Source organism: Hypanus sabinus, chromosome 10 (genome assembly GCF_030144855.1).
Source record: "Hypanus sabinus isolate sHypSab1 chromosome 10, sHypSab1.hap1, whole genome shotgun sequence".
Taxonomy (NCBI): domain Eukaryota; kingdom Metazoa; phylum Chordata; class Chondrichthyes; order Myliobatiformes; family Dasyatidae; genus Hypanus; species Hypanus sabinus.
The window spans coordinates 109,687,253-109,703,579 of record NC_082715.1 but is presented as its reverse complement, the minus strand read 5'-3'; the positions used below and the strand labels follow the sequence as shown (position 1 = coordinate 109,703,579).

At 43.9% G+C, this 16,327-nt stretch overlaps 1 protein-coding gene across 5 annotated transcripts in view; it reads left to right on the top strand.

Annotated features, from left to right (window-relative positions):
- The window catches only part of znf318 (zinc finger protein 318), a 114,161-nt gene that overhangs the window by 65,681 nt on the left and 32,153 nt on the right, over positions 1-16,327 (top strand). For all 5 annotated transcript variants that reach the window (XM_059982589.1, XM_059982587.1, XM_059982591.1 and 2 more), the window contains one exon: positions 3,412-4,129. In XM_059982589.1, coding sequence (XP_059838572.1) covers positions 3,419-4,129 — 711 coding nt within the window. In that variant the 5' untranslated portion in view covers positions 3,412-3,418. The remainder of the gene's footprint in view (positions 1-3,411; positions 4,130-16,327) is intronic.

Genomic DNA, 16,327 nt, shown 5'->3' with positions numbered 1-16,327 from the left:
CTTCTGACAAGGATTAAAAGTAAAAATCAAATCTGAAAAATCCGATGGAGTTGAATTAGGAAAAGATGGAAGAATTTTATGTAAGAAATTTCTAATTTGTAAGTATCTAAAAAAATTAGATTTAGGTAATTCAAATTTGTTGGATAGTTGATCAAAAGACATCAAAGTACCTTCAAAAAAAAGATCACGAAAACATTTTATACCTTTCCTTTTCCATATACTAAAAGCTTGATCTGTCAATGAAGGTTTAAAAAAAAAATTACATAAAATAGGGCTGTCCAAAGCAAAGTTTTTCAGATTAAAGAATTTGCGAAATTGAAACCAAATTCATAGTGTATGTTTAACAACAGGGTTAGATATCTGTTTATTGAATTTGGCTAAATCAATAGGAAGAAAAGAACCAAGAACGGAAAATATAGAATATCCCTTAACCTCACTACATTCCAAATTTACCCACTGTGGGCACACAGGTGAATCCAAATCTAGTTTCCAGTACATTAGGTTACGAATATTATTCGCCCAATAATAAAATCTAAAGTTAGGTAAAGCTAGACCACCATCTTTTTTAGACTTTTGTAATTGCCTTTTGCTTAACCTAGGATTTTTATTTTGCCAAACAAATGAGGAAATCTTTGAATCAATATTATCAAAAAAAGATTTAGGAATAAAAATTGGTAAAGCTTGGAATAAATATAAAAATTTCGGTAAAATCATCATTTTAATAGCATTAATCCGACCAACTAATGATAAAAATAAGGGAGACCATCTAGTAGTAAGGGGGGGGGGAATCTCATTGAAACCTTTCAAATGGTAAAAGGCCTAGAAAGGATGTTTCCCATAGTGGGCGAGTTAAAGACAAGTGGGCACAGCCTTAGGATAGAGGGGTGTCCATTTAAAACAAAGATGCAGAGGAATTTCTTTAGCCAGAAGGTGGTGAATTTGTGGAATTTGTTACCACAAAAGTAGCTATGGAGGCCATGTCATTGGGTGTATTTAAGGCAGAGCTTGATAGGTTCTTGATCGGCCATGGCATCAAAGGTTATGGGGAGAAGGCCAGGGAGAGGGGCTGAGGGGGAAAAACAGATCAGCGATGATTAAATGACAGAGCAGACTCATTGGCTCAAATAGCCTAATTCTACTCCTATGTCCTCTGGTTTAATATATAATGCTTCCTGAAGACCCTGCATGGAGGACAGGTCAACAAAATTCCTTATTATTATTATGGGTAATTAAAACAATGTTGGAGTCTTATGGGTCTTGTGAATTGAAAAAGAATTTAAACATGTTAGGCAGAAGGGAGAGAATTAGTCATTGTCATACAATATAGAATTGGCTCTTCTGACAGTTGAGCACTAAGCACAGAAATAGGCTCTTTGGCCCATCCAGTCCATGCCAAACTTATTCTGCCTAGTTCCATCATCCCATACCTGGACCATAGCCTTCCAAATCCCACCCATCTGTGTACCTATCCAAACTTCTTTTAAATGTTGCAATTGAACCCACATTTGTTACTTCTGCTGGCAGGTTGTTCCACCCTCACATCGCCCTCTGAGTGAATGAAGTTCCCCTTCAGATTTCCCATAAATACCTAACCTTTTATCCTTAACCTATGACCTCTAGTTCTAGTCTTGGTGGGGGAAAAGCTTCTTTGCATTAACTCTATATATACCCTTCGTAAGTCTGTATACTGCTATTAAATCCCCACTTATTTTCCTATGCTCCATAGAATTAAGTCCTAACCTCTTCACAAACAAGAGAAAATCTGCAGATGCTGGAAATCCAAGCAACACATACAAAATGCTGGAGGAACTCAGCAGGCCAGGCAGCACCTATGGAAGAGTACAGTTGGTGTTTTCGGCTGAGACCCTTCATCAGGAGCTAGTCAACTATTCATAATCTTTTCAACTTCTTCCTATAACTAAAATTATTAAATCCTAGTAATTCCCTTGTAAATTCTCCTTCAATATTACGGACATCTTTCCTGTAGGTAGGTGACCTGACTGAACACCATACTGCCAATTAGGCCTCACCAATGTCTTAATACAACTTCAACATAACACCCCAGCTCTCAGCCTGAAATGTCAACTGTTTACTCTTTTCCTCTGATGCAAAGTTAAAGGGCATTTACACTTTGTATCACTATTATGATCTTCCTGATTCACAGGAATCCTTGGAAAGTCATCACCGTCTTGACTAAGTGCAGCAGCTAATTTATGGTTTAGTATTGAGACATATTCAGGAGAAAACTGAGAACTGGAGTTAATTGAGTAGCAATTGCAAATAGTTGACCTAGTCAATAGAACATAAAACAGTATGATACATGAACACACAGACTCTTGACTGACTTTGTTGGACACAATGGCAAATTAAACTAAATTTCTGACTGTACGTGATCTGTATCCTGCCATTTCATGCCTGTTCATGTGTCTAATAGCCACTTAAATTCCATTGTTATACCTGCTTTCACCACTATTTTTAGCACTTGCCACTTTATCTTTCGGGAAAAAACCCTCTCCACACATGTTTAAACTTTCCCCCTCTTATCTGAATTGCATGTCTTTTAGTATGTGAATTTGCTAACCGGCAGCCTTCTGGGAGGTGATTCTAATCTCGCTTTCTTTAGAGATGAATGTTGGTAATAACGTTGATAAAACTTTCTGTTTAAATTATACCACAATAGTTAATAGGAGAAAGACAAACCAAACTAAATACTTGAGGCTTTTGCTATTTATATATAGTAGAAATTTCATCATTAGCACTTTGAGGACTTTGGAGCCAGATGAGCTGATTTTCCATACTAATGGATATTAAAAGCAAACACTTTTATGTATTTTGATGTTACTACGTCATACATTATAGTAAACCTGATAATTATACATTGAGTGCAGGAAGTGGAACCCAGTGAGTTTAAGAGGAGAGTGGGAAATTGCAGGACTCAGGAATTTATTGAGAAGGTGAGAAATGGGGCCCAGTGAATTTGCTGGAAGCACAGCAATTAGGTTGACAGTAAGTTTATAAGCGGGGGGGGGGGGGAATAAAACCCCAATGAGTTTGCAAGGAGAGCAGGCAACAGAACTTGGTGAACAAGAAGCAGAACCATTGGGATTTTGAGTCACATGATTTTGCAGATGCTGGAAATCTTGAGCACCACATATGAAATGCTGGGGGAACTCAGAAGGTTGGGCAGCATCTATGGAGGGGATTAAACATTCGATGTTTCAGGCTGAGACCCTTCAGCAGTCCTGATAAAGAGTTCCTCCAGTGTTTTGTGTGTGTTGCTTAGAAAAGGACTGCAGATTTTTTTTTAAAATAACCAGTGATTTTATGCCTGTTGATATAATTTTTATTATTCCTACTCTGGAATTCAGTGGACATTGTTTTATTCTCTAACTTGCTGTTTGTAACCAACAGGGATGCAATGGGTGATGGTCTCATGTACAGAAGTCCTCTGCCACAATCCAGTCGTATGCAGGGAAAACATTCTCTCCGTGATGACTACTCTCGTGAGTTTCTAGGCATGATGCCTGCTGATGATACATACAAACGGAGGTCAGACTATGGATCACGTTCTTTGTCACAGAGAGAAGGCAGAAGATCAAGTGAACGTGATGTGGACAGGTTTAGGAAGATCCCTTACTCCCACTTGAGGTCTGATGATCGAGGAAGGGATTCCAAACGTTCTCAACTTGAACATCGCAGTCGTAGCAGGGATCGTCATAGCAGAGAGCACCGTAGCCGCAGTCCAGAAAGGCATCGGAATTATAGAACTAGAAGTCCTGACCGGCCACAAAATCTGACTCCACATCGGAATCCTGCCAGCAGTCATGCTCAGGAGCATTTTTCTTATAGCAAAAGTAAAAATGATGAATTTCGTGAATTAGAAATTGCTCGCAGGAGGAAGGAGCAAGAGGAAAGGATTATAGCAGAAATGCTCCCTCCCTCTCAGCGAGAACTCTCAAACTCATCTTACCGCTTGTCTGAACGTTTTGAGAAGGGTACATCAAGTTTGCAGCAGTCTCCGAGGAGTGGTTATATCTTGCACAGACCAGATGAGGCTCCACAGATGCCAAAGAAATCTATACTGAAGAAGCGCACTGAACCGGAATTGGAATCCTCAGCTGCTATGCAGGTGTGACCTATTGGAATTGCTTTATTGTTCTCACATAAACAGAGATACAGTGAAAAGCTTTTGTTTGTCTTTCATCCAAACAGATCATTAGAAGGAAAACAATGCAAAATATAACGTTACAGAGAAAATACACTGCAGATAAATAAAGTACCAATAGCTACAGTGAGGTAGATTGGAAGATCAACATTTTTAAGTTCCAAATCAGAGAACATAAATATAATTCCTTACTCGTCTAAATTTTTTATATTTAAGTAGTTTTACCTGCATTTATTATAACTTCAGGCTTTGGGATATCCCTTGACAATAATTATTTCAAAAATTATATGGATATTAAAACTCGAGACATGCCCTTTTAGGAATGAAATCTGGAAATACTCCATGTGATAGATGGCAGAGATGTCCAACTACTCTCTTTCAAAAAGTTACGATTCAATTTTTTTCTAACAAAGACGTGTCAGTCTCTGTTAGAAGAATGTGTTGAAAGATGTAAACCAACTTAATCAACTTCAGTAAGTTCATTGGATGATTGAACAGACTTGAGGGTTTGCATTATGTATCTTGTTGCTCCAGCAGTTTATGGGGAGGTGGCTAATCATATTCAGGGACAAACATGAATTTCAAATGTTTTCATAGAATCATAATGCTCTCTTGTTTCTTGCCTGGGCAGTAATTTAGGGTACATGCCATGACTGAGTGTTAATGACTGTTCTGCATTGTATGGCAAGCAAAATTGATTGTCTTCAGCCAATAAATGCTTTTCAATTTATAAGTGCGTTTACTGGTCCCATAGTCCAATGGACTAGATAAGCTTGTATCCGATAGAGTGATGTCAGTTGGACAAACTGCCATGTGAGTACAATTTCAGAAATGCCTCTCATTTAACTTTAGGCAACAGTGGTAAACCATGTCTCAAAAGATAATGTTCTTTTGGGGAAATCAGCTTATTGTTTCCTTGAGCTGGTAGTTTCCCCCTTGATGGGAACTTTACATTAAATGTTGTCATTTGGTGCCTTAAATTTAGATTATTGAGGAATGTTGGTGACATCAGAAACATTGAAAAACAATTATAACTATCTGACAACATTTAGACTAGCTTTGTGGGCTGAGCATGTTCTGGCCTGCCGATAGAATATGTCTCAAATTTGAGGCCTTGCTGATGTATGGGGTCTGCATCTTGACTGCAGGACAATTTGAAGCAGCAAGATTGACAATATAGATTTGAAACAGCTGTGATCAGAACATGGAGAATTTGTGCAGTTGAGGTTAAGTTAATGAAAAAAAATGTTGTATGTGTGAAGCATTTGGCATGATACTGGATTATCTGGGTCCTTGTTCTTGGTCATTTCAGTTTCCATCTGAACTTCGGTCAAGCGTTCCAGATCTTGTTCTCTTTAAAATTGGAATTAAAGTTATTTCTCATCTTCATTCCTTCATCCAGTGTCTCTGTAAATCCTTCTTCAATGGTGTGCAGTAGCTGTTTGTAACTAATATTGTGATTTCTGCTGTCTTAGCCATTCTCCTTGGCAGCAAAGCTTCACTGCTTCTTTCACTTGGTCTAATGTTCCTTTACCCTTCAGCCCTCTTGTCCATCTTCTGGAGATTGTATTCTGTTTCTTTGACCTTGTTCCTCTGTAAAGGCTGACAACTTTTGAATTACTGGTATTCCTTTCTTCAAAATATCTACCCTCTATCCTTGCAACCTACTGGATATGCTCCATTTACATGAAAATCCTTGAATATTGTTGCCTTTTTACATGTTGACCACCAGTTTGTTCCTGGTTTTAACAGAAGGTCTTTGGTTTGAAATTGTGCCTCAGTTTCTTTTTCTACATTTGCTGCTTGACTTACTATTTCCAGTGATTTTTTAAAAATTATTTTCTGAGTGTTCTGTCATCACTTCCTGAATGGATTCCAGCATTTTCAATACTGTTATTGTCAGGTTACGTAGTTTCTTTCTTTTTTAAAAGGTTACTGCCTTCCATTCTGTGGGAACTATTCAAGTATCTATGGAACCCTGGTTTCACATAGAACTGGTCACTTACATGTTTGAAATGAAACTGCATCATATTATGTGCACATTTCACTCAAGGATCCTTGACTGCCATATTACTCATTAATGCTGTGCATAAAATACTCAAGCTCTGTAGTCTGGTATTTTGTGATCTGTCATGTTGTGAATCTGTAGCTAATTAACTCAACAAGGCAACTTTTACAATCTCAGCAAATCTTCAGCTTGCAAGACAGTTCTTGGAACCCTAAAATGACCTATAGAGGTGTCAATACTCAAAAAGAACAGCTTCCCTACTTGAAGATGATTTGGGACAATTTCTGTAGTTCACATTTTCTGTGGTCTGGCACCAGTCGGATCTTGATCGTGCTGGACTAAAGATTTTCAACCTGTAGCTTGTTCCCACCATGGTTCTTCTACCTACTGACATCATCCCCTATTTATTCCAGGAATTATCCTTCTGCTCTGTTACTGCGCATTCGGTTTGCCCAGACTTTATGTAGATTAGCAGTTTTCCATGATCATCATGTCATCCAGCTTAAACCGATCACCTCTACTGGGACATAGGCCAGCTACATTAGCTCACCAGAGTTTCCTGTCCTGGGCCAGTCTTTCAAATTGTTCCCAGGTGTATCCCATCTTCTCCTTTCTCTCCCAGGGATGAAGTTTCTGTTGCTCTTGTTTTTTATATGATGGGATTGCTATCCCCGTGCCCAACCCTCCTCTTTTCACATCCAAGCTTGGGCCTGGCCATGGTGGAGTTAATATACCAACTCACAGGTTGGCTACAATCTGGAAAGGACTGCCTGACATTTTTGAGGCAGGTACTTTCACAGATATGAAACATCTGGACAAGTAATTGAATCACCAAGTCATAGTAAATTACAGAATAAATGAGATCCATATAGATTGTACATGATGATCAGGTTAGACATAATGGACTAAAGAACCTGTTTCTGTGTTGTTCATCTCTCTAACTCTGTTATCTGCTCTTCTACTTTGCTGATTTATACTGTCCCCTGAATTAGTGTGAAATACTTAGCAGTGTGACTGCCCCTTATAGACTGTCTCTACTATGTACTCATACTTTGGGAAAACTTCATTTGCTAGGCTTTCCCAATTCTTTTCTAAGTCTGGAGATGTGGGATCAGCTTTCATAAGTATGCCAAAGGCACTTAGCTCTGTTATTTCAAAAATACCTCAAGTCCTCTGCTGACCCTTTATCAGATTGCTTGCCTACAGCCAGAAATTGTGAGGAGCTGCACATTACTCTGTAGTTGGTAAACAGAAATTGTGTTTGTACAAGCTCCCCACTGTTGTAGTTGGTGGCATTTATTTTTGTGGTTACAGTTTCTGGTTCAGCCACATTGTTTGCAGGCATCAGACCTGACCTGAGATCACAGTACAGTACCATCAATTACAGATGCATACATAGAAAACAGGAGCAGGAATAGACTTGTTGCTCTGTCATGATTGATTCAAACTTGGCCTTCATTTTCCTGTGCTCTCACCATTCCCTGTGTTCACATCATTCAATGTTTGCCATTCTCCACTTTGAATATGTTAAATAACTCCTCCACAACTCTTGTTGTCGTCAGTAGGTCGCATCTGGAATTTCCAGTTGGCGGACGATTTCCCTCTTTGCCACTCTGACATACTAGGAAGTCATGTACATGGCAAGTTACAGCAGTGGTTTGCCTTTGCCCTTTGCCGGGTGAGCTTTTTTAAAAGAGATCACCAGCCATTAACTCACCATGGATGGAGACCATGCAAGGGTGCTGGCCGGATTTGAACTTGGGACCTCTCCCGAAGTCCAGCGCTGATGCCACTACGCCACAACTCTGGCACAGAAAATTCCAAAGATTTGAGTCTGAGAGAAGAGTTTCTTTCTCAGCTCCTTTTGAAATGTCTCTTATTCTGAAATTATGCTGCTTAATTCTAGAAATCCTCACTAGAAGAAGTATCCTCTCAAAATTCTTCCTCATCATAATTTTGCATGTTTCCATAAGATTGCTTCTCTTCTAAACTGCAATGAGTGGAAATGTAAATTGCTCTTCATTTGATGAGTCTATCAATCTAGTGAACCTTCTCTGCACCACCTCCAATGTAAGCATATCGTTCTTTATAAATTCCTATTTTTCTATTCCCAATAGCCCACAATAAAAACATTTCACTAGCTTTCCTGATTACTTGTAAATTACCAGCATGTTAACTTTTATTTTTCCTGAACTTGGGGTCCCTGATCCAAGTTCCACCTACTGCATCTTTCTAAAACCACCACCTTTTGAAATCTTAACCATACCAATATTGTTCTCAATATTGTGTTCTTAGCCTTCAAATTTGACTTTATATAAACTTCAAAAGCACTACTATCACCTTCTTACCCTGTATTCTTGGGATTGCTATAAACCTATTAACTACAGGAATGAGTTTTTAAACCTATGTAGTTCTGAAAGGCATTTGAGGTAGATGTCAAGAAGCTCTTCCTCTGAGAGTTGTATATCCCCTGTTGAATATATTGAAGGATGTATGGTAGATTATTGAACTCAAAGGAATTGGAATGTGGGGATTGGACAGGAAATTTGATATAAGGTACAGGATCAGCTGCTGTATTGCAGAGCAGGGCAGGTTTGGCTGAGCAGTTTGTGTGGCCTTCACCTAAAATCGTTCGATGCATACTTCTGGTGTTTAGGGTTTCAGTAGTTATTTACCTTTTTTGCCTTTGTACTGCTTTGGTTCCACCTTCTGTTACCCCATTGTTTGTAATTATAATTTAAACCATTTGGGCTGCATCTATGAAATTCACTTTCTCAACTGCAACACTGTCACCTGCTTTAGATCTTATTTTAATCTATTTATCTAACCAAGATACAGAACACCCTGTGCATCTTTATTAGCCACATCTGTGAGTAATGCATTTGCCTCCCATGTCAAAGTTGTGGATTCCAATCCTATTTCATGGAATTGAGTATAGAAATCTTGACTGTAGTTGTGCATTAATGTGAGAATATTGCACTATCAGTTGTTGGAGGGAAATTGACAAGCATATTACTTGAATTAAGAGAGATTTGTAGAGCTCAGCGATGCAGAGGAAGCCAGGCGTCCTGTTGCAAGCTTTGCAAAATGCTTATGGAAGGCTACACTTCTGTTTTGGATGTTGGTAAGAATACATAGAGCACTGTAGAGAGTATTGATCTTTAAGGAGGGATGGTAATGCATTGAAGTAGTTCAGAGAAGGCTTAATTGAAACGTTGGGTTGCCTTATGAGGAAAGGTTGAATAGTCTGCATGTGTATCTACTGGAGTTTTTGAAAAATGCAAATAATCTTTAGTGACACATTTAATATTTTGAGATCTTTTGATAGGTTGGATGAGTGGATGTTTTCTCATGGAGAAGCTAGAAATAGGGTGGAGGTATAAAGAAGGACTTGCCCATATAAGATGGAAAGGAATTTTTTTTGTAAAGACATTGGAGGGCAAGTGTTAAATACTTTTAAGCTAGAGACATCTCCTTAATGAGGGGTGGAAGCTTATGTGGAGAGATGAGAATATGATCACATTCGGGTCATCCATGATGTTAACACACTATTCTACAAAAGTCGTAGGCACATGATCTAAAAAAAATTCTGTAAAGCAAAGATGCATTCAAATAAAATGAAACCAAAAATTTCTAAGTCTCAAAAAAATTAACAGTTTAAAAAAAGCAGTAAACAGTGGGGGGGGGGAATAAATGAAATTAGTATTTGGTGTAAACACCTTTTGTCTTTAAAACTGCATCAATCCTCTTGGGTACAGTTGCACAGTTCTATAAGAAAATTAGCTGGCAGGGAGTTCAAACCTGTTCCCATAAGTGCCTTATCCAGTGTGCTCTCCAATCTAGGGAACATCCTTGTAAATCTTCTCTGCACTTTCTATAGTATCCACATCCTTACTGTAGTGGGGTGACCAGAACTGAACCCAATACTCCCAAGAGGGGTCTGACCAGGGTCCTGTATAGTTGTAACATTGCATCATGGCTCTTGAACTCAATCCCACGGTTGATGAATGCCAACACACCATATTCCTTCTTAACAACACTGTCTACCTGTGAAGCAGCTTTGAGTGTCCTGTGGACATGGGACCCCCCCCCCCCCCCACCCAAGATCGCTAATTCTTCACACTGCCAAGAGTTTTAACTTTAGTACTATATTCTATCTTGAAATTGACCTACCAAAATGAGCCACTTCACACTTATCTGGGTTGAACGCCATCTGCCACTTCTCAGCCCAGTTTTGCACCCTATCAATGTCCCGCTGTAACCTCCGACAGCCCTCCACTCTGTCTACAACACCCCCAACCTTTGTATCATCAGCAAATTTACTAACCCACCCTTCTACTTCTTCATCCAGGTTATTTATAAAAATCACAGAGGGCTTCCAGAGCAGATTTCTGCGGAAAACCACTGGTCACTGTCCTCAATGTAGAATACGAACCATCTACAATCACCATATGCCTTCAAGTGGGCAAGCTAATTCTGGATCCACGAAGCAAGTTTTCCTTGGATCCCATGCCCCCTTACTTTCTGAATGAGCCACGCATGGGGAACCTTATCAAATGACTTACTGAAATCCATATGCACTACATCCACTGCTCTACCTTCATCAATGTGTTTTGATACGTCCTTAAGGAATTCAGTCAGGTTCATAAGGCACGACCTGCTCTTGAGAAAGCCATGCTGACTGCATCCAATCATTTTGTTTCTTCAAATGCTCAAAAATCCTGCCTCTCAGGATCTTCTCCAACAACTTGCCCACCACTGAAGTAAGACTCACTGGTCTATAATTTCCTGGGTTATCCGCACTTTCTTTCTTGAACAAGGGAACAACCTTCCAGTACTCTGGTACTTCTCCCGTTCCTGTTGATGATTTAAAGCTCATCACCAGAAGCTCAGCAATCTCCTCCCTCACTTTCCACAGTAGCCTGGGGTATACCTCATCCGGTTCCAGTGACTTATCTAGCTTAACACCTTTCAACAGCTCCACCACATCCTCTTTATTAATGTCTATGTGCTCAAGTGTTTCAGTCCGCTTTAAGTTATCAATTACCAAAGTCCTTTTCACTGGTGAATACTGAAGCAAAATATTCATTAAGTACCTCCACTACGTCCTCTGACTCCATGCACACGTTTCCACCATCGCACCTGATTGGTCCTATTCTCACATGGTTCATCCTCTTGCTCTTCTTGTACTTGTAGAATGCCTCAGGGCTTTCCTTAATCCTGCTTGCCAAGGCCTTCTCATGGCCCCTTCTAGCTCTCCTAATTTCATTTTTAAGCTCCTCCCTAGCAACCTTGTAATTTTCTAGAGCTCTTAACAGTATCAAGTTTCTTGAACCTTCATAAGCTTTTCTTTTCTTCTTAACTCTATTTTCCATATCCTTTGGACTCCATGGTTCTTTTACCCTACTGTCCTTTCCCTGCTTCAATGGAACATACTTGTGTAGACCGTCATGCAAATGTTCCCTGAACATTTGCCACATTTCTGCCATGCATTTTCCTGAGAACATTTGCTCCCAATTTATGCTTCCAAGTTCCTGCGTAATAGCATATTTCCCCCTCCCCCAATTAAATGTTTTTTCAAATTGTCTGCTTCTATCCCTCTTCAGCAGTATGGTAAAGGAGATAGAGTTTTGATCATTACCTCTAAAATGCTCTCCCACTGAGAGATCTGACACCTGACCAGGCTCATTTCCCAACACCTTATCAAGTACAGCCTCTCCTCTAGTTGGCTTATCTACATACTGTGTCAGGAAACTTCCTGAACACACCTAACAAACTCTACCGCATCTTAAAACCAATGCTCCGAGGAGGTGCCAGTCTATATTAGGAAAATTAAAATTTCCCATCACAACCACCCTATTATTATTGCACCATTCCAGAATCTGCCTCCCTATCTGCTCCTCGACGTCTCTGTTACTATTGGGAGGTCTATATAAAAAAAATACCCAGTAGAGTTATTACCCCCTTCCTGTTTCTGACTTCTACCCACACTGACTGTAGATATTCCTGCATGACTTCCTCCATTTTTGCAGCTGTGACACTATATCTAATACACAGATATCTGCCACACCTCACCTCTTTTTCCTCCCTCTGGTTTTTTTTTGAAACATCTAAGGCCTGGCACATTCAGCAGCCATTCCTGTCCCTGAGACATCCAAGTCTCTGTAATGGCCACAATGTCATAGTTCCAAGTATTGATCCACTTTCTTAAGGTTATCCACCTTGTTTATGATACTCCTTGTATTAAAAAAGACAGATCTTAAACCAGTGTATTGTAGCGATGTGCTACACACAGAGCTAGAGACGACACGCAGTCGGTAAGTCGTTTCGAGACTAGTTTATTTAAACTTTGCGGTGCTGGTATTTCAATCCCTAGCGCCCGCCCTCTCCGGGCGGAAATGGCATCAGAGGTGCATTACCAAAGTCTCTCCCTGCGCGCTGGCTATTTGTGAGCCGGTTCACCTGCGCAGGAAGTGGTCGCCACATAACCACCCCCCCCCCCCCCCCCAGAACTGGTGATACACCCCCCAATGTCCTCAGTCTGGGTTGGACTCTGTTTGGGAGGTCTGCCTCTGCGCCGCGGTGCCTGAACCGCGACCGGCTGCGCCAAGTCCATATGGGCTGGTTTGAGTTGGTCCACTGTGAAAACCTCTTCTTTCCCCCCAATGTCCAGAATGTATGTGGACCCGTTGTTGTTGATCACCCTGAATGGCCCCTCGTATGGCCGCTGTAGCGGCGCCCAGTGTCCACCCCTTCGTACAAACACAAACTTACAGTTTTGCAGTTCTTTGGGTACATGGGTCGGGGTCAGTCCATGCTGTGAAGTTGGTACGGGGGCCAGGTTGCCGAGCCTTTCGCGTAGTCTGTCCAGGACTGCTGCGGGTTTTTCCTGTTGCCCCCTTGGGGCTGGTATGAACTCTCCCAGGACGGCCAGGGGTGCGCCGTACACCAACTCGGCCGACAAGGCATGCAGATCCTCTTTGAGCGCTGTGCGGATTCCAAGCAGGACCCAGGGAAGCTCGTCCACCCAGTTAGGTCCTCTCAGGTGGGCCATGAGAGATGACTTCAAGTGACGGTAGAAGCGTTCCACTAGTCTGTTCGACTGGGTGGTAGGAAGTTGTGTGGTGCAGCTGCGTTCCCAACAGGCTGGAGGTGAACTGGGCGCCTCTGTTGGAGGAAATGTGGGCCGGTACCCCGAAGTGTGCTACCCAGGTTGTGATCAGTGCTCGGGCGCAGGAATTGGCAGATGTGTCGGTGAGCGGGACCGCCTCTGGCCACCTCGTGAACCGGTCTACCACTGTTAAGAAGTACCGTGCTCCTCGGGACACTGGTAGGGGGCCCACGATATCCATGTGAATGTGGTCGAACCTCCGGAGGGTGGGTTCAAACTGCTGTGGCAGGGCTTTAGTGTGCCGCTGTACCTTGGCTGTCTGGCACTGTGTGTATGTTCTGGCCCATTCACTGACCTGCTTGCAAAGTCCATGCCACGCGAGTTGCTGGAGACCAGCCGGACGGTTGTCCTAATAGATGGGTGCGCCAAACAGTGTATGGAGTCGAAAACCTGCTGCCTCCAGGCTGCCGGGACGATGGGGCGAGGTTGGCTGGTAGCCACGTCGCACAGGAGGGTCCTCTCACCTGGGCCTACGAGAAAGTCCTGCAGCTGCAAACGCAAGACTGCGGTCCTGTAGCTGGGCATCTCGTTATCTGCCTGCTGTGCCTCCGCCAGTGCTGCATAGTCCATTCCCAGGGACAGGGCCTGGACAGCCGGTCTGAAGAGTGCGTCCGCCACGACGTTGTCCTTTCCTGAGACATGCTGGATGTCCGTTGTGTACTCCGAGATGTAGGACAGATGTTGCTGCTGGCGAGCCGACCAGGGATTGGACACCTTCGTGAACGCGAAGGTCAATGGTTTGTGGTCCGTAAGCACGGTGAACGGCCTGCCTTCTAAGAAGTACCTGAAATGCCGGATTGCCAGGTATAGCGCCAACAGTTCCCAGTCGAAAGCACTGTATTTGAGCTCGGGTGGTCGCAGGTGTTTGCTGAAAAATGCCAGGGGTTGCCAGCGACCCTCGATGAGTTGTTCCAGCACCCCACTGACTGCCGTGTTAGATGCGTCCACTGTGAGAGCAGTGGGGACGTCCATTCTGGGGTGCACTAGCATCACGGTGTTTGCCAAGGCTTCTTTCGTTTTAATGAAAGCGGCGGCGGACTCCTTGTCCCAGGTAATGTCCTTGCCCTTACCCGACATCAGGGCGAACAGGGGGCGCATGATTTGGGTAGCTGAAGAGAGGAAACGGTGGTAGAAATTTCCCATACCCACGAATTCCTGGAGGCCTTTGATTGTGTTGGGTCAGGGGAAATGGCGGACCGTGTCTACCTTGGCGGGCAGAGGTGTTGCCCCGTCTTTAGTAATCCTGTGGCCCAGGAAATCGATGGCATCGAGCCCGAACTGGCGTTTGGCCAGGTTGATTGTCAGGCTGTAATCACTCAGTCGGGCGTAGAGTTGATGGAGGTGGGACAGATGCTCCTGACGACTGCTGCTGGCTATGAGGATGTCGTCCAAATAGATGAAAGCGAAGTCCAGGTCGCATCCATTAACCGTTGAAACGTCTGTGCGGCATTCTTTAGGCCGAATGGCATGCGGAGGAACTCGAAAAAGCCGAAAGGGGTGATGAGTGCCGTTTTGGGGACGTCGTCCGGATGCATTGGGATTTGATGGTATCCCCGGACGAGGTCCACCTTGGAGAAGATCCGTGTGCCGTGCAGGTTTGCTGCAAAATCCTGAATGTGCGGCACAGGGTAGCAGTCCGGTGTCGTAGCCTCGTTCAGCCTGCAGTAGTCGCCGCATGGTCTCCAGCCCCCTGTTGCTTCGGGCACCATGTGCAGGGGGGAGGCCCATGGGCTGTTGGACCGCCGTATGATCCCCAATTCCTCCATCCGCTGGAATTCCTCCTTCGCCAGGTGGAGCTTTTCCGGGGGGAGCCTTCGTGCGTGGGCGTGGAGGGGTGGTCCCTGAGTCGGAATGTGGTGTTGTACCCCGTGTCTGGGCATGGCTGCCGTGAATGGCGGTGTCAGAATCGATGGGAAGCCTGCCAGGAGTCTGGTGAATTTGTTGTCCGACAGCGTGATGGAGTCCAGGTGTGGGCCTGGCAACTTGGCTTCACCCAGGGAGAACATCTGGAAAGTCTTGGCATGTACCAGTCTTTTCCCTTGCAAGTCGACCAGCAGGCTGTGAGCTCGCAAGAAGTCCACCCCCAGGAGTGGTTGGGCCACCGCGGCCAGTGTGAAGTCCCACATGAACCGGCTGGCGCCGAACTGCAGCTGCACTGTGCAGGTGCCTTAGGTCCGTATCGTGCTGCCGTTTGCGGCCCTCAGGGTGGGTCCTGGCTTCCTATTGTGGGTGTCGTACCCCATCGGGGGCAAGACGCTGATCTCCGCTCCGGTGTCGACCAAGAAGCGGCGTCCCAACTGTTTGTCCCAGACGTACAAGAGTCTGTCCTGGTGGCCAGCCGCCATAGTCATTAGCGGCAGCTGGCCCTGGCAGGGCGGGCGACAACAGCGGGCTTTTGGTAGAAACACCACTGTTCACTGGCCTCCTCACTCCTGTCTCTGTGTTGTGTGCGCTCCCCTGCCGGGCCTGGTCTGGTCTGCTGTTGGGCGCGTGGCCTGGTAATCTGACCGACGGACGCCACGCTCTACCTCTTGGCTTTCCACAGCACGTCTGCCCGGGCTGCCACCTTCTGGGGGTCGCTGAAATCTGCGTCGGCCAGCAGCAGATGTATGTCCTCGGGCAGTTGCTCCAGGAACGCTTGCTTGAAAATGAGGCAGGGCTTGTGTCTGTCAGCCAGGGACAGCATCTCGTTCATCAATGCTGATGGCAGTCTGTCTCCCAAACCGTCCAGGTGAAGCAGGCGGGCACCCCGCTCATGCTGTGAGAAGCCAAAGGTCCCAATGAGCAGCGCCTTGAATGCTTCATGTTTGTGTTCTTCCGGGGGCGACTATGAAATCCGCAACCTGGGCGGCTGTCTCCTGGTCAAGGGCACTCACCACATGGTAGTAACGCATGGAATCAGAGGATATCTGCCAAATCTGGAACTGGGCTTCTGCTTGGCTAAACCACACGCGTGGTCGCAACGTCCAGAAAGTCGGCAGTT